The sequence below is a fragment of the Oncorhynchus mykiss genome, chromosome 7 (genome assembly GCF_057628025.1).
Source record: "Oncorhynchus mykiss isolate SJ-2025 chromosome 7, ASM5762802v1, whole genome shotgun sequence".
Classification (NCBI taxonomy): domain Eukaryota; kingdom Metazoa; phylum Chordata; class Actinopteri; order Salmoniformes; family Salmonidae; genus Oncorhynchus; species Oncorhynchus mykiss.
In genome coordinates this window covers 73,377,093-73,395,313 of record NC_143028.1, presented here as the reverse complement: position 1 = coordinate 73,395,313, position 18,221 = coordinate 73,377,093, and the positions used below count along the sequence as shown (strand labels likewise).

At 45.7% G+C, this 18,221-nt stretch overlaps 1 protein-coding gene across 5 annotated transcripts in view; it reads left to right on the top strand.

Annotated features, from left to right (window-relative positions):
- Nucleotides 1–18,221, top strand: part of cdh22 (cadherin 22) — a 252,061-nt gene that overhangs the window by 142,643 nt on the left and 91,197 nt on the right. For all 5 annotated transcript variants that reach the window (XM_090242334.1, XM_090242335.1, XM_036984156.2 and 2 more), the window contains one exon: nucleotides 12,600–12,719. In XM_090242334.1, the coding sequence (XP_090098460.1) occupies nucleotides 12,600–12,719 (120 nt within the window). The remainder of the gene's footprint in view (nucleotides 1–12,599; nucleotides 12,720–18,221) is intronic.

Genomic DNA, 18,221 nt, shown 5'->3' with positions numbered 1-18,221 from the left:
TTAGCGTTAAATCGATTGCTTTTAGACTGAACAGTAGCTGTGGTTCTCGGGAGCCAACTGAAGGCCGGCGGCTCCACAATACTGTCTGGTAAACAAATAATGACACAATCTGATAAAATAACAAAGGTAAGGGCTAATAAAGGCTAAATGTATTTTTCTGTCACGGGAGATGGGAAATATTATCGCTAAATCCTCAGGGGGACCTCATAGAAATGTTCAGTAAGCAGGCCATTTACTTTTATGACACAGCAAATTTTCCCCCTCATCTTTTTTTTCATTTGTATGTCCTTTTACGTGGACCGCTGAGAAATGAATCACTCCAGGAAGTAGTGGATAAATAACTTTTCATGTGAAAACACCTAGGCTTTAATGGCTTTACTAAATGATCCATAATACGGGAGCACTCAGTCCTGCAGATTAGGGCGGGCCGAACCGGAGGAGGATGCTGCGTTAGCTGCCGCCACGCAGCCGTCGCCGCCGCGCCTGAGATGGGCACAAATCTCTTTTACGAGGCTGCCTCTTAAATATCTGTCAGTCTAGTGTCTCACACATGGCACTCTTCTACAGCTCCCCACACAGTAATTGAACCATCTCCTTCTGAGTGTAGAATGCTGTGGGAAGCCGTTTGAACAGACTGTGTTGCTGCCATTAAAACAGGCCTATGGATAAATCTTGCCGGTAGGGGCGAAAAAGAAAGCTATCGACTCAAAATCCTCCGTTCGTTCCAAAGGAGCTGGCCTTAAAATGTTTTTTCAGCCAGAAGAGGACTGGCCACCCCTCAGTCTGGTTCCTCTCTAGGTTTCTTCCAAGGTTCCTACCTTTCTAGGGAGTTTTTCCTAGCCACTGTGCTTCTACTTTTGCATTTCTTGCAATTTGGGGTTTCAGACTGGGTGTCTGTATAGCACTTTGTAACAACTGCTGATGTAAAAAGGGCTTTATATATACTGTATATATTTTTGCACATACAGTTCTTACCTCTCTCTGCATGTATTTGTAATCCACAGTATATTCAAGTTCAAGTTTTATTCCACTCATATAGCAGTCAATACAAACTGAAATCCATGAGCATGTAATTTAAGCAAAAACAATTGTAAGTGTTATGCAGGATGGGAGCAGGATTTGAAGCAGTTCAGATGGTATTGAGAGGAAGCATTGATGGTCTTGGAGGTAGCCAGTCAGTCGGCGTCAGAAAGACAGAAAGGTCCACTTCGCAGACTCAGCTACGTACCTGGCTGCCCCCTCAGGTTCTACTTTCTCCTGCTTTGTAGATGGTTAGATAGATTGCGGCGACTCCACACTAACACAGTGTAGCACCCACTTGGGGGATGCTACTCAAGAGCAGCCTCAAAGGTGCTGGAAGCTCACCACACAATGTTCATGGTCACAAAAAATAGCTTATTACGCTTCAATTGCCGCTTCCTTAGTATATCACTATGGGTGCAATTACTCAGAGACGCTCCAAACACCTGAGGCTTCCAACTATTCATGTTTTAAAATGCTGATACAGGATATTATCATTTTTGTTATTAACACTGTATTATTTTGTAACTAACAGGACCACAACTGACAGCACCACATTTTGCATTGTTGTCCAGTAGGCTATGCTTATTGGCCATCTCAAATCAAATGTTTTTTTTTGTCACATGCTTCATAAACAACAGGCGTAGACTAACAGTGAAATGCTTACATACGGGCCCTTCCCGAACAATGCAGAGAGAAAAAAATAGAGAAATAACAGAAAAGTAATAACACTATTTATAAATACACAATGAGTAACGACAACTTGGCTATATTTACAGGGTACTAGTACCGAGTCGATGTGCAGGGGTACGACGTACTTTAGGTAGATACACTACAAAAGTATGTGGTCACCCCTTCAGCAATAGGGGTGGCTTTTTTCAGCCACACCCATGCAATTTTCATAGATAAACTTTGGCAGTAGAACGGCCTGTACTGAAGAACTCAGTGACCTTCAACGCCGCATCGTCATAGGATGCTACCTTTTCAACAAGTCAGTTCGTCAAATTTCTGCCCTGCTAGAGCTGCCCCGGTCAACTGTAAGTCCTGTTATTGTGAAGTGGAAACATCTAGGAGCAACAACGGCTCAGCCCCGTAGTGGTAGGCCACAGAAGATCACAGAACGGGACCGGCAAATGCCCAAGCGCATAGCGGGTAAAAATTGCCTGTCCTTGGTTGCAACATTCACTACCGAGTTCCAAACTTGAAGCAACGTCAGCACAAGAACTGTTAATCGGGAGCTTCATGAAATGGGGCTATTTGGTTAACTATTTAACTGTCTAACTGTTTCAGTCTTATGGCTTGGGGGTAGAAGCTGTTGAAGATCCTGTTGGTTCCAGACTGAGTGCATTGGCACCTTGACTGGCTGCATCACTGCGGTAGCAGAGAGAACAGTCTATGACTTGGGTGGCTGGAGTTTTTAAAGATTTTTAGGGCCTTCCTCTGACACCGACTGGTATCGAGGTCCTGGAAGGCAGGGACCTCGGCCCAAGTGATGTATGTACTACACTCTGTAGCACCTTGCAGTCAAATTCCTAGCAGTTTCCATAGTTATGCAGCTAGTCAAGATACTCTCAATAGTGCAGTTGTAGAACCTTTTTAGGATTCTGAGGGCCCATGCCAAATCTCTTCAGCCTCTTGAGGGGGAAGAGGCGTTGTCGTACCTTCTTCACCACTGTGTTGGTGAGTTTGGTCCATGATACTGAGGAACATAGAGGCCCCATCGATGTGGATGGGGTCGTGCTCGGTCCTCTGTTTCCTGTGTTCCACGATCAGTTTCTTTCTCTTGCTGACGTTGAGGGAGAGGTTTTTGTCCTGTCACCACACTGCCAGGTCACTAACATCCTCTCTATAGTCGGTCCTATCGTAGTCAGTGATCAGGCCAACCACCATCGTGTCGTCAGAAAACTTAATGATGGTGTTGGAGTTGTATGCGGCCAAGCAGTTGTGGATGAACAGAGAGTTTAGGAGGGGATTAAGCACCCACCCCTGAGTTTCCCCCTGTCTTGAAGGTTAGCGTAGCGGATGTGTTTTTGCCTACCTTCACCACCTTGGGGGGGCGAACCGTCGGGAAGTCCAGGATCCAGTTGCAGAGGGAGGTGTCCATCCCAGGGTCCTGAGCTTAGTGATGACACTATGGTGTTGAACGCTGAGCTATAGTCAATGAACAGCATTCTCACATAGGTGTTCCTCTTGTCCAGGTGTGAGAGGGCAGTGTGGAGTGCAATAGCGATTCTGTCATCTGTGGATCTGTTGGGGCGGTATGCAAGACTTTTCTCTTGATCGGATGGTGGGGAGCACGGAACATAATTACAGTATTTAATGTCCCTGGATTAGAGTGCCTGGAATGATGGTGTTGATGTGAGGCATTACCAGCCTTTCAATGCATTTCATGGCTACAGATGTGAGTGCTACCGGGCGATGGTCATTTAAACAGGTTTTCTTGGCGTTCTTGGGCATATGGACTATGGTGGTCTGCATGAAACATGTAGGTATTACAGACGGGGTTAGGGAAAGGTTGAAAATGTCAGTGAAGACACTTGCTATCTAGTCAGCGCATGCTCTGAGTGCATGTTCTGGTGATCCGTCTGGCCCCGCTAGGTCCTACTCGTATCGGCTACTGATAGTGAGATCACACAATCATCCGGAACAGCTGGTGCTCTCATGCATGTTTTAGTGTTGCTTTCCTTGAAGCGAGGATGGAAGCATTTTGCTGGTTAGGTAGGTTTGCATCACTGGGCAGCTCATGGCTGGGTTTCCGTTTGTAATCCATAATAGTTTGCAAGCCCTGCAACATCTGATGACCGTCAGAGCCTGTATAGTAGGATTCGATCTTAGTCCTGTATTGTCGTTTTGACTGTTTGCTGGCTCGTCTGAGGTCATAGCAAGATTTCTTATATGCGTCTGGATTTTGTCCCACTCCTTGAAAGCGGCAGGTCTAGCCTTAAGCTCAGTGCGGCTGTTGCCTGTAATCCATGGCTTCTGGTTGGGATATGTATGTAAGGTCATTGTGGGGACAATGATGTCGATGTACTTATTAATGAAGCTGGTGACTGATGTGGTGTACTCCTCAATGTCATCGGAAGAATCCCAGAACTTATTCCAGTCTGTGCTAGCAAAACAGTCTTCTAGCTTAGCATCCGCTTCATTGGACCATTTCCGTTACTGCTACTTCCTGTTTGAGTTTTTGCTTGAAAGCAGGAATCCAGAGGATAGAGTTATGGTCATATTTTCCAAATGGTGGGAGAGGGAGAGCTTTTGTATCCGTTTCTGTGTGTGGTTGTAAAAGTGATCTAGAGTTGTGTCGCCTCCAGTTGCACAGGTGACGTGCTGGTAAAAAATGAAGTAAGACAGATTTCAGTTTTCCTGTATTAAAATCACTGACCACTAGGAATGTCACCTATGGATGTGCATTTGTTGTTTGCTTATGCATTTGTTGTTTGCTTACTTGTTTGCTTATGACCCTATACAACTCATTGAGTACGATCTTAGTGAGGGCATCAGTTTGTGGTGGTAAATAGACAACTATGAAAAGTATAGATGGTAACTATCTTGGTATATAATATGGTCTGCAGCTTATCATGAGGTATTCTAACTCAGGTGAGCAAAACCTTGAGACCTTCTCTTTGTCAAAGGACATGAAAGCCATTGAAAACCTGAGGTTTTATTTGTAGAAGGCAGTCCATAAGAGCAGATGAAGGATATCAAGGATCTGGAAAGATTCTGTATAGTGCAATGGCCTAAGATCTCTCCCAATGTGTTCTCCAATCTCATATTTCTTTTTTTTATCCTCGCTGTTACGGTGCGTGAATGAGGACCCAAAAGCGAATTAACGTAAACAGAACTTCTTTAATAACAAAACATAGGTAGGCTCAGATGGACCGGCAGATTCCGACAGGACAGGACAAGGTTGCAGCAAACATGACGATAGTCTGGTTCAGGCATGAAAAACACAAACAAGAATCCGACAAAGACAGGAACAAAAACAGAGAGAGATATAGAGGACTAATCAGAGGGAAAAAGGGAACAGGTGGGAAAAGGGGTGACGAGGTAGTTAGGAGGAGACAAGGAACAGCTGGGGGAAAGAGGGGGAGAAAAGGTAACCTAATAACGACCAGCAGAGGGAGACAGGGTGAAGGGAAAGGACAGAAACAAGACACAACATGACAATACATGACAGTACCCCCCCACTCACCGAGCGCCTCCTGGCGCACTCGAGGAGGAAACCTGGCGGCAACGGAGGAAATCATCGATCAGCACACGGTCCAGCACGTCCCGAGAGGGAACCCAACTCCTCTCCTCAGGACCGTACCCCTCCCAATCTACTAGGTACTGATGACCACGGTCCCGAGGACGCATGTCCAAAATCCTACGGACCCTGTAGATGGGTGCGCCCTCGACAAGGATGGGGGGGGGGGGGAAGACGAGCGGGGGCGCGAAGAACGGGCTTGACACAGGAGACATGGAAGACCGGGTGGACGCGACGAAGATATCGCGGAAGAAGAAGTCGCACTGCGACAGGATTAATGATCCGAGAAATACGGAACGGACCAATGAACCGCGGGGTCAACTTGCGAGAAGCGGTCTTAAGGGGAAGGTTCTGAGTGGAGAGCCAAACTCTCTGACCGCGACAATATCTAGGACTCTTAGTTCTACGCTTATTAGCAGCTCTCACAGTCTGCGCCCTATAACGGCAAAGTGCAGACCTGACCCTCTTCCAGGTGCGCTCGCAACGTTGGACAAAAGCCTGAGCGGAGGGGACGCTGGACTCGGCGAACTGAGATGAGAACAGCGGAGGCTGGTACCCGAGGCTACTCTGAAAAGGAGATAGCCCGGTCGCAGACGAAGGAAGCGAGTTGTGGGCGTATTCTGCCCAGGGGAGCTGTTCTGACCAAGACGCAGGGTTGCGAAAAGAAAGACTGCGTAAGATGCGACCAATAGTCTGATTGGCCCGTTCTGCTTGACCGTTAGACTGGGGGTGAAAGCCGGAAGAGAGACTGACGGAAGCCCCAATCAAACGGCAAAACTCCCTCCAAAATTGAGACGTGAATTGCGGACCTCTGTCCGAAACGACGTCTGACGGAAGGCCATGAATTCTGAAAACATTCTCGATGATGATTTGTGCCGTCTCTTTAGCAGAAGGAAGCTTAGCAAGGGGAATAAAATGAGCCGCCTTAGAGAACCTGTCGACAACCGTAAGAATAACAGTCTTCCCCGCTGACGAAGGCAGTCCGGTGACAAAATCTAAGGCGATGTGAGACCACGGTCGAGAGGGAATGGGAAGCGGCCTGAGACGGCCGGCAGGAGGGGAGTTACCGGACTTAGTCTGCGCGCAGACCGAACAAGCAGCCACGAAGCGACGCGTGTCATGCTCCCGGGTGGGCCACCAAAAACGCTGGCGAATGGAAGCAAGCGTACCCCGAACGCCAGGATGGCCGGCTAACTTGGCAGAGTGAGCCCACTGAAGAACGGCCAGACGAGTAGGAACGGGAACGAAAAGAAGGTTCCTAGGACAAGCGCGCGGCGACGGAGTTTGAGTGAGTGCTTGCTTTACCTGCCTCTCAATTCACCAGACAGTCAACCCGACAACACGCCCCTCAGGGAGAATCCCCTCGGGGTCAGTGGAGGCTACTGAAGAACTGAAGAGACGAGATAAAGCATCAGGCTTGGTGTTCTTAGAGCCCGGACGATAAGAAATCACGAACTCGAAACGAGCGAAAAACAGCGCCCAGCGCGCCTGACGCGCATTAAGTCGTTTGGCAGAACGGATGTACTCAAGGTTCCTATGGTCAGTCCAAACGACAAAAGGAACGGTCGCCCCCTCCAACCACTGTCGCCATTCGCCTAGGGCTAAGCGGATGGCGAGCAGTTCGCGGTTTCCCACATCATAGTTACGTTCCGACGGCGACAGGCGATGAGAAAAATACGCGCAAGGGTGGACCTTGTCGTCAGAGAGGGAGCGCTGAGAAAGAATGGCTCCCACGCCCACCTCTGACGCGTCAACCTCGACAACGAACTGTCTAGTGACGTCAGGTGTAACAAGGATAGGTGCGGATGTAAAACGATTCTTGAGGAGATCAAAAGCTCCCTGGGCGGAAACGGACCACTTAAAGCACGTCTTGACAGAAGTAAGGGCTGTGAGAGGAGCTGCCACCTGACCGAAATTACGGATGAAACGACGATAGAAGTTCGCGAAGCCGAGAAAGCGCTGCAGCTCGACGCGTGACTTAGGGACGGGCCAATCAATGACAGCTTGGACCTTAGCGGGATCCATCTTAATGCCTTCAGCGGAAATAACAGAACCGAGAAATGTGACGGAGGAGGCATGAAAAGAGCACTTCTCAGCCTTCACAAAAAGACAATTCTCTAAAAGGCGCTGGAGGACACGTCGAACGTGCTGAACATGAATCTGGAGTGACGGTGAAAAAATCAGGATATCGTCAAGGTAAACGAAAACAAAGATGTTCAGCATGTCTCTCAGGACATCATTGACTAATGCCTGAAAGACAGCTGGAGCGTTAGCGAGGCCGAAAGGAAGAACCCGGTATTCAAAGTGCCCTAACGGAGTGTTAAACGCCGTCTTCCACTCGTCCCCCTCCCTGATGCGCACGAGATGGTAAGCGTTACGAAGGTCCAACTTAGTGAAAAACCTGGCTCCCTGCAGGATCTCGAAGGCTGAAGACATAAGAGGAAGCGGATAACGATTCTTCACTGTTATGTCATTCAGCCCTCGATAATCTATGCAGGGGCGCAGGGACCCGTCCTTCTTCTTAACAAAAAAAAACCCCGCTCCGGCGGGAGAGGAGGAGGGGACTATGGTACCGGCGGCAAGAGCTACAGACAAATAATCTTCGAGAGCCTTACGTTCGGGAGCCGACAGAGAGTATAGTCTACCCCGGGGGGGAGTGGTTCCCGGAAGGAGATCAATACTACAATCATACGACCGGTGTGGGGGAAGAGAGGTGGCCCTGGACCGACTGAACACCGTGCGCAGATCGTGATATTCCTCCGGCACCCCTGTCAAATCACCAGGCTCCTCCTGTGAAGAAGAGACAGAGGAAACAGGAGGGATAGCAGACATTAAACATTTCACATGACAAGAGACGTTCCAGGAGAGGATAGAATTACTAGACCAATTAATGGAAGGATTATGACAAACTAGCCAGGGATGGCCCAAAACAACAGGTGTAAAAGGTGAACGAAAAATTAAAAAAGAAATGGTTTCGCTATGATTACCAGAAACAGTGAGGGTTAAAGGTAGCGTCTCACGCTGAATCCTGGGGAGAGGACTACCATCCAGGGCGAACAAGGCCGTGGACTCCCTTAACTGTCTGAGAGGAATGTCATGTTCCCGAGCCCAGGTCTCGTCCATAAAACAGCCCTCCGCCCCAGAGTCTATTAAGGCACTGCAGGAAGCTGACGAACCGGTCCAGCGTAGATGGACCGACAAGGTAGTGCAGGATCTTGAAGGAGAGACAGGAGTAGTAGCGCTCACCAGTAGCCCTCCGCTTACTGATGAGCTCTGGCTTTTACTGGACATGAAGTGACAAAATGACCAGCAGAACCGCAATAGAGACAGAGGCGGTTGGTGATTCTCCGTTCCCTCTCCTTAGTCGAGATGCGGATACCTCCCAGCTGCATAGGCTCAGCACCCGAGCCGGCAGAGGAAGATGGTAGTGATGCGGAGAGGGGGGCAACGGAGAACGCGAGCTCCTTTCCACGAGCTCGGTGACGAAGATCAACCCGTCGCTCAATGCGAATAGCGAGTTCAATCAAGGAATCCACGCTGGAAGGAACCTCCCGGGAGAGAATCTCATCCTTTACCTCTGCGCGGAGACCCTCCAGAAAACGAGCGAGCAAAGCCGGCTCGTTCCAGCCACTGGAGGCAGCAAGAGTGCGAAACTCAATAGAGTAGTCTGTTATGGATCGATTACCTTGACATAGGGAAGACAGGGCCCTGGAAGCCTCCTCCCCAAAAACAGATCGATCAAAAACCCGTATCATCTCCTCCTTAAAGTCCTGATACTGGTTAGTACACTCAGCCCTTGCATCCCAGATTGCCGTGCCCCACTCACGAGCCCGTCCAGTAAGGAGAGATATGACGTAGGCGACACGAGCAGTGCTCCTGGAGTAAGTGTTGGGCTGGAGAGAAAACACAATATCACACTGGGTGAGGAACGAGCGGCATTCAGTGGGCTCCCCAGAGTAACACGGCGGGTTATTGATTCTGGGCTCCGGAGATTCGAAAGCCCTGGAAGTGGCCGGTGGATCGAGGCGGAGATGGTGAACCTGTTCTGTGAGGTTGGAGACTTGGGTGGCCAGGGTCTCAACGGCATGTCGAGCAGCAGACAATTCCTGCTCGTGTCTGCCTAGCATCGCTCCCTGGATCTCGACGGCTGAGTGGAGAGGATCCGAAGTCGCTGGGTCCATTCTTGGTCGGATTCTTCTGTTACGGTGCGTGAATGAGGACCCAAAAGCGAATTAACGTAAACAGAACTTCTTTAATAACAAAACATAGGTAGGCTCAGATGGACCGGCAGATTCCGACAGGACAGGACAAGGTTGCAGCAAACATGACGATAGTCTGGTTCAGGCATGAAAAACACAAACAAGAATCCGACAAAGACAGGAACAAAAACAGAGAGAGATATAGAGGACTAATCAGAGGGAAAAAGGGAACAGGTGGGAAAAGGGGTGACGAGGTAGTTAGGAGGAGACAAGGAACAGCTGGGGGAAAGAGGGGGAGAAAAGGTAACCTAATAACAACCAGCAGAGGGAGACAGGGTGAAGGGAAAGGACAGAAACAAGACACAACATGACAATACATGACACTCGCAAGGTGAGGTATCGAAATATATTAAAAACATGGGTGACAATATTTTAGGTCCCTATCTTTTTGACAAAAAAATATATATAACTTGTTAAACAAAATATCTTTCTCTGAGCAATTGTATACCGAACAAAAATATAAACGCAACATGTAAAATGTTGGTCCCATGTTCCATGAGTTGAAATAAAAGATCCCAGAAATGTTCCCTTTGCACAAGAAGCTTATTTCACTCCAAATGTTGTGTACAAATTTGTTTACATCCCTGTTAGTAAGTATTTCTCCTTTGCCAAGATAATCCATCCACCTGACAGGTGTGGCATATCAAGAAGCTGATTAAACAGCATGATCCAGGCTGAATCACTTCCGGCCATGATTGGGAGTCCCGTGTGGCGGCACACAATTGGCCCAGCATTGTCCGGGTTCGGCCAGGGTAGGCCGTCATTGTAAATAAGATTTTTTTCTTAACTGCCTAGCCTAGCTAAATAAATAAAACAAGACATAAATACACTATGTAGGGAATAAGGATGCCAGTTGGGATGCAGACATAGCCTTCAGAACTCCTTTAATATTCTTGTGGAGCAGTGGTGTGCAGTTCCACAGTATATGCAATATTAATGGCCAGGACGTGCTAAGAGCAGGTCTATTTAGCAGCCTTTTCCCTATACAGACCTACAGTAGCCAGAGATCGAGAACAGTCAACGTGAAGCTCAACTGAAGAGGAGGAGGACCCACAAACAAACAGGAAAAAATGTTTTAAAAAATATGTTCACTAAGTGCATATCTGCCATTACTGCCAGGAACTGTAAAAAATAAAAAATAAAGCAAATAATTATTCCACTACCTTCTATCTCATATCAAAGCAATTTACTCATCCAGTTTTATTTAGAGACAGCAAAACAAACCTTTAGATGATGAATAACAGGCACTTTCTTCATTATAATACTTTTCTCATTACTGTAATATTTTGTTCTGTTTTCCTATTGGGTTAGTCAAAAACTTTTATTGAAATCCCCTTGAGGCTGTCACAAAGTAGACTGCCTAAAACAGACAAACACCCCAGCCAATAACTAATGACTTAGCTGCTTCTGCTTGTGAAAGCTGAGGCCAGTCAAGGCATTAATAAGGACTCTAGCTGCTGCAGACTATAACTCCTACTTCCCTATTTTAAAAACACAATAACTTAGCATTTGCATTTATATAGTTCTTCCAGCCGCCTCACTCCCAGGCAGTCCCGAAATGGCTTCACGCTGATTATTACCTGGGGAAAATTAAGATAACAAAATAACCCCATGAATGGGAATAGCTTCCCAGCTTTACCAGCGCACAACCAGGTATGCAGAAATGCACAACCCCCCCCCCCCCATTTCCAGCAATGCAAAAATGTTATCTGCTTAATACCATCTCTTTTTAAGGCAATAAAAAACGTTTCAGACTGGTCTCAGCCATACAATGACACAGACCCCTTTGTTTGAGGATAGGCAGGGTGTCTACTTTAGCATTTTAGGAGTGATAATGATGGTATTACACAACACAGTACATGCTTAAAGATCCCATAAGAACAGCATCAATAGATCCAGCCTTTGAATTATCCGACGTGAGGTGAAATATGAATCACTAAAAGCTGGAATTAGGTTAAACTCAAAGGGCTACACTGATGAGGATTTAGCGTTGCAATAATAGGAAAGAGTTCGAGAACATCGCAGAATTCCTAGGCTTCAGTTCCATGCCATTGCATGGAAAACATTCCCCTTAGCTAGCTATGCTAATAGCTAGCACAAGCCGCCAAGGAGAAAAGTTCCAGGCCCTGCTAGCAAGTGAAGATTAAGGAGAAACCAAAAAGGTGGAGACAGATACTGATCTGAGGCGCCTGTGGTAATGGCTGGGTGGCTTTTAATATAATACACTATCCTTTTCCCTGCACCACCCTCGGGAGCGACTCTCATGACAGGAAACAAACAGAACGCTGACACATTCTGCTAATTAGCATAATTAGCATAAGGCATGACAGGGCTCTGGGAATGCTACAGCTGTGACCTTTTGTGGACAACACCAGCTGTCAGTAATTACCTATAGCTGGGCCAAGGATGTAGGCTGAATCTCCGTCCTTGAGGGGCCATTGCTGCCACCAACCCAGTCACCCCAAACAAGATGTTTCTCCACAGAGAAACACCGCTAAAAGGCTAGTTGAGTTTTTCTTTCCCCACAGGACTGTGGCCCATTAAGCTTTATAGGCTTAAGGCTTTGCTTTGGCTAAAATGTGTGACTAAATGTAAAATATAGGCTTTGCAGTGCCAGAGGCTTGTGGCTACACACATTTTACTTAGAACAGCCAATAATTATGCTTCAATGAAACAACTGTGTCCCCCAATAAATATTTATTTTAAAGGTGTCATGGAAACTATTCAGGTTCATAAATGGTTGTAATCGTCATTAGTTGCTTGTTTGATTTTTAACATTCTTCCATCTGTCTTTGTAGATAGAGATCTTAAATATCTTGATGAGCTCTTTCATCCCTGATAACGCTCTGTTACGAAGGAGAGGTTGTTTAGGAGAGGTGTTCTGAAATAACACATTATTGTCAGTAACAAACAATATGCAGGGCATTAAAATAGCTCTCCAGCCTGCCCTCTCTCCCTCTCTCACGCTTCCTCTTCCTCTCTGATTCACTATCCGTTTGTTTAAGTGAAGGGCACGCCTGGAGGTCCTGAAGCCTTGTGTTATTGTGCTGTTCTGACATGCAATTCTCCCGCAGGAACATCAGTGATGAAGGTCACTGCATGGGATGCAGATGATCCTACGTACGGAAGCAGTGCCAGGGTGGTGTACAGTGTGCTGGACGGAGAGAGCTTCTTTACCGTGGACAGACAGACTGGTAAGGGCAGACTCCTGGCACGACCAGACAGAGTCAAAGATGATGTGTATACTATGTATTGCTTGTAGTAATACTTATATACTATATATTACTTGTGGTAATACTTGTATTTTACAAGTATTACTTGTAGTATTATACGTGTAGTGTTACAGTATTGAGTAAAATACACAGGTACCAACCCAATGCTTTATCCACGGAAATAATAGTGAGTTGATATATTTCTTGTCTCATACCTCATATTGTGTACTTAAACTCAGCAAAAAAAGAAATGTCCTCTCAATGTCAAATGCATTTATTTTCAGAAAACGTAAATGTGCAAATATTTGTGTGAACATAACAAGATTCAACCACTGAGACATAAACTGAACAAGTTCCACAGACATGTGACTAACAAAAATGGAATAATGTGTTCCTGAACAAAGGGGGGTCAAAATCAAAAGTAACAGTCAGTATCTGGTGTGGCCACCAGCTACATTAAGTACTACAGTGCATCTCCTCGTCATGGACTGCACCAGATTTGCCAGTTCTTGCTGTGAGATGTTACCCCACTCTTCCACCAAGGCAACTGCAAGTTCCTGGACATTTCTGGGGGAAATGGGCCTAGCCTTCACCCTCCGATCCAACAGGCCCCAGACATGCTCAATGGGATTGAGATCTGGGCTATTCACTGGCCATGGAAGAACACTGACATTCCTGTCTTGCAGAAAATCACACACAGAACGAGCAGCATGGCTGGTGGCATTGTCATGCTGGAGGGTCTTGTCTTGATGAGCCTGCAAAAAGAGGGAGGAGGATGTTTTCCCTGTAACACACAGCGTTGAGATTGCCTGCAATGACAACAATCTCAATCCGATGATGCTGTGACACACCGCCCCAGACCATGACGGACCCTCCACCTCCAAATCGATCCCGCTCCAGAGTACAGGCCTCAGTGTAACGCTCATTCCTTCAACGATAAACATGAATCCGACCATTACCCCTGGTGAGACAAAACCGTGACTCATCAGTGAAGAGCACTTTTTACCAATCCCAGTCCAGTCCATCGACGGTGGGTTTGTTCCCATAAGCGACGTTGTTTCCGGTGAAGTCTGGTGAGCACCTGCCTTACAGCAGGCCTACAAGCCCTCAGTCCAGCCTCTCTTAGCGTATTGTGGACAGTCTGAGCACTGATGCGTTCCTGGTGTAACTCGGGCAGTTGCTGTTGCCATCCTGTCCCTGTCCCACAGGTGAGATGTTCGGATGTACCGATCCTGTGCAGGTGTTGTTAGACGTGGTCTGCCACGGCGAGGACGATCAGCTGTCCGTCCTGTCTCCCTGTAGTGCTATCTTAGGCGTCTCATAGTACGGACATTGCAATTTATTGCCCTGGTCACATCTGCAGTCCTCATGCCTCCTTGTAGCATGCCTAAGGCAAATTCATACAGCTGAGCAGGGACCCTGGGCATCTTTCTTTTGGTGTTTTTCAGAGTCAGTAGAAAGGCCTATTTAGTGTCCTAAGTTTTCATAACTGTGACCTTAATTGTCTACCGTCTGTAAGCTGTTAGTGTCTTATCGACCGTTCCACAGGTGCATGTTCATTAATTGTTTATGGTTCATTGAAGAAGCATGGGAAACAGTGTTTCAACTCTTTACAATGAAGATCCATGAAGTTGTTCTTTGGATTTTTACTAATTATCTTTGAAAGACAAGGTCCTGAAAAAGGGGCGTTTCTTTTTTTGCTGAGTTTATATTTCTCAACATATAAGGATACATATTGAAATTAAAATTGTTGCCATTAAATCTCTGAAGTGTTATATTACAGTCTGTCCAGATGCAGATTCTCTAATTGTCTCTCCCAGTCAGCACATTTGGGTGAATTCCCCTTTGGTCTGAGGGCCTGTACCTGGGCTTGAATCGTAGTCTCTCAGGCATATCCCAAGGTTTGTGTTGCCTGCAAATGTCCTCCTGGGAACAGCACTAAACTTTTAATGATTCCTTTTTTTTGTCTCCCCACTTTGATTCGGTTGGCCCTAGTGCCTAGATGATAAATGGCCTTGTCTCGGCAACGTTGGCCTGGAGACATGCAGATCGTACCAACTCTTGTCTCCCCCCCCTTCTTTTTTTTATCGACATTAACCATTCAAATAGGTGTGGGGGGTAGAGGTCATCAAGAGAACAGAGCAGCTGTGAATTTCCCCTCATTAATGTCGCCCCAGTCATTCAGAAGAGTGTTAATCCTTCACTATCTTTTTCTCTGTTCCAGATACATGACCAGAATATGATCAATGGCCAATGTCTGAGGGATGTTTCGAAAGTAGCAGTCATTTGAATGTATTTGAACTTCAGAGTGGTATTTGGTATTGAAGTTCAAGTGAGCTTCTTCTCAGGATGAAAGCCTTAGGATTCTATTAAATTACATTCCATACATTTCTAGGAAAGAGACATAACTACCTGGCACTCTGCTCTCAGACACTGTCATACAAATACATTTACATGTTGGTCATTTACTGTAGCAGACGGTCTTATCCAAAACGACTAACAGGCAAATACACAGGACTCATATTCATTGACAATTGATGTGCAATATATAGTATGCTATGAATGACATCCCCTTTCAAGAATGTTACAAATGTTAGCAGTCAAGAAACATTTGATTGAGTTGAATAAGTTCTGACTAAGAAAGACCTGATGCAAAAATATGTATTTCTGATGCTCCCCATGCCCTTGGTTATTGAAAGCTATTATTATGTGCCTCCATATCCTGCAGATGAATTTTCCTATGCACAGTATGCTGACATACAAGCTTTGCCTGCAGCTACCTGATGTTAAATGTGAGTGCAATCTCTAAGTTGTGTGTCTAGCTGAGTAGCACAATGCAAGGCACTGGGAGAGGTGCCATCAACTAAGGCAGGGCAACAATAGAATTTGATGTGGATAAACCACCAGGGAATAGAGTTTGGCTCCCGCTATTTGACCAGAGAGTAGACTCTTCCCATTGCCATCTCATTCAGTTTATCATGAATGAATGAATTACATTTTATTTTTGTGTGAAATTGGCAACCCATCCCTTATGAGGTTAACTGACAAATAAACAAACTTGACACATAAACAAATAATTAATTGACACAAACAAATAATTACAACCCTAGAGCAGTAAAATAATATATATACATACATACATACATACAAACATACATACATATACACATACATGCATACATACAGTGCCTTGCAAAAGTATTCATCCCTCTTGGAGTTTTTCCTATTTTGTTGCATTACAACCTGTAATTTAAGAACAACAGCAAAGGACCTTGTGAAGATGCTGGAGGAAACAGGTACAAAAGTAACTATATCCACAGTTAAACAAGTCCTACATCGATATAACCTGAAAGGCCGCTCAGCAAGGAAGAGGCCACTGCTCCAAAACCGCCATAAAACATCCAGACTACGGTTTGCAACTGCACATGGGGACAAAGATTGTACTTTTTGGAGAAATGTCCTCTGGTCTGATGAAACAAAAATATAACTGTTTGGCCATAATGACCATCGTTGTGTTTGGAGGAGAAAGGGGGAGGCTTGCAAGTCGAAGAACACCATCCCAACCGTGAAGCACAGGGGTGGCAGCATCATGTTGTGGGGGTGCTTTGCTGCAGGAGGGACAAAATAGATGGCATCATGAAGAGATAAAATTATGTGGATATATTGAAGCAACATCTCAAGACATCAGTTAAAGCTTGGTTGCAAATGGGTCTTCCACATGGACAATGACATACAATGACATTGACATACTTCCAAAGTTGTGGCAAAATGGCTTAAGGACAACAAATTCAAGGTATTGGAGTGGCCATCACAAAGCCCTGACCTCAATCCTATAGAACATTTGTAGGCAGAACTGAAAAGGTGTGTGCGAGCAAGGATGCCTAGAAACCTGACTCAGTTAATTCCTCTCTGTCAGGAGGAATGGTCCAAAATTCACACAACCTGTTGTGGGAAGCTTGTGGAAGGCTAACCCGAAACACTGGACCCAAGTTAAACAATTTAAAGGCAATTCTACCAAATACTAATTGAGCGTATGTAAACGTCTGACCCAGTGGGAATGTGATGAAATAAATAAAAGCTGAAGTAAATCATTCTCTCTACTATTATTCAGACATTTCACATTCTTAAAAGTAAGTGGTGATCCTAACTGACCCAAGACAGGCAATTTTTATTAGGATTAAGTGTCAGGAATGGTAAAAAACTGAGTTTAAATGTATTTGGCTAAGGTGTATGTAAACTTTGGATTTCAACTGTTTATACCTGTTCTGAAAGGCCCCAGAGTCTGCAACACAACTAAGCAAGCAGCACCACCAAGCAAGCTGCACCATGAAGACCAAGGAGCTCTCCAAACAGGTCAGGGACAAAGTTGTGGAGAAGTACAGATCAGGGTTGGGTTATAAAAAAAAAATTCTGAAACTTTGAACATCCCACAGAGCACCATTAAATCCATTATAAAGAATTGGAACGAATATGGCACCACAACAAACTTGCCAAGAGAGGGCCGCCCACCAAAACTCACGGACCAGGCAAGGAGGGCATTAATCAGAGATACAACAAAGAGACTAACGATAACCCTGAAGGAGCTGCAAAGCTCCACATCGGAGATTGGAGTATCTGTCCATAGATCCACTTTAAGCTGTACACTCCTCAGAGCTGGGCTCTATGGGAGAGTGGCCAGAAAAAAAGCAATTTCTTGAAGAAAAAAATGTGCAAACATGTTTGGTGTTAGCCAGAAGGCATATGGAAGAAGATACTCTGGTCAGATGAGACTAAAATTGAGCTTTTTGCTCTTCAAGGTAAATCCTATGTCTGGCATAAACCCACCACCTCTAATCACCCTGAGAACACCACCCCCACAGACAGTGAAGCATGGTGGTGGCAGCGTCATGCTGTAGGGATGTTTTTCATCGGCAGGGACTGGGAAACTGGTCAGATTTGAAGGAATGATGGATGGAGATAAATACAGGGAAATTCTTGAGGGAAACCTGTTTGTCTTCCAGAGATTTGAGACTGGGGCGGTGGTTCACCTACCAGCAGGACAATGACCCTAAGCATACTACTAAAGCAACACTCAAGTGGTTTAAAGGGAAACGTTTAAATGTCTTGGAATTACCTAGTCAAAGCCCAGACCTCAATCCAATTGAGAATCTGTGGTATGACTTAAAGATTGCTGTACACCAGCAGAACCCATCCAACTTGAAGGAGCTGGAGCAGTTTTGCCTTGAAGAATCTGCAAAAATCCCAGTGGCTAGATGTGCCAAGCTTGTAGAGTCATACCTCAAGATACTTGCAGCTGTTATTTCTGCAAAAGGTGGCTCTACAAAGTATTGACTCTGGGGGGGGGGGGGGGGTGAATAGTTATGCAAGCTCAAGTTTTCAGTATTTTTGTCTTATTTCTTGTTTGTTTCACAATAAAAAAATATGTTACATCTTCAAAGTGGTAGGCATGTTGTGTAAATCAAAAGATACAACCCCCCCCAAAAA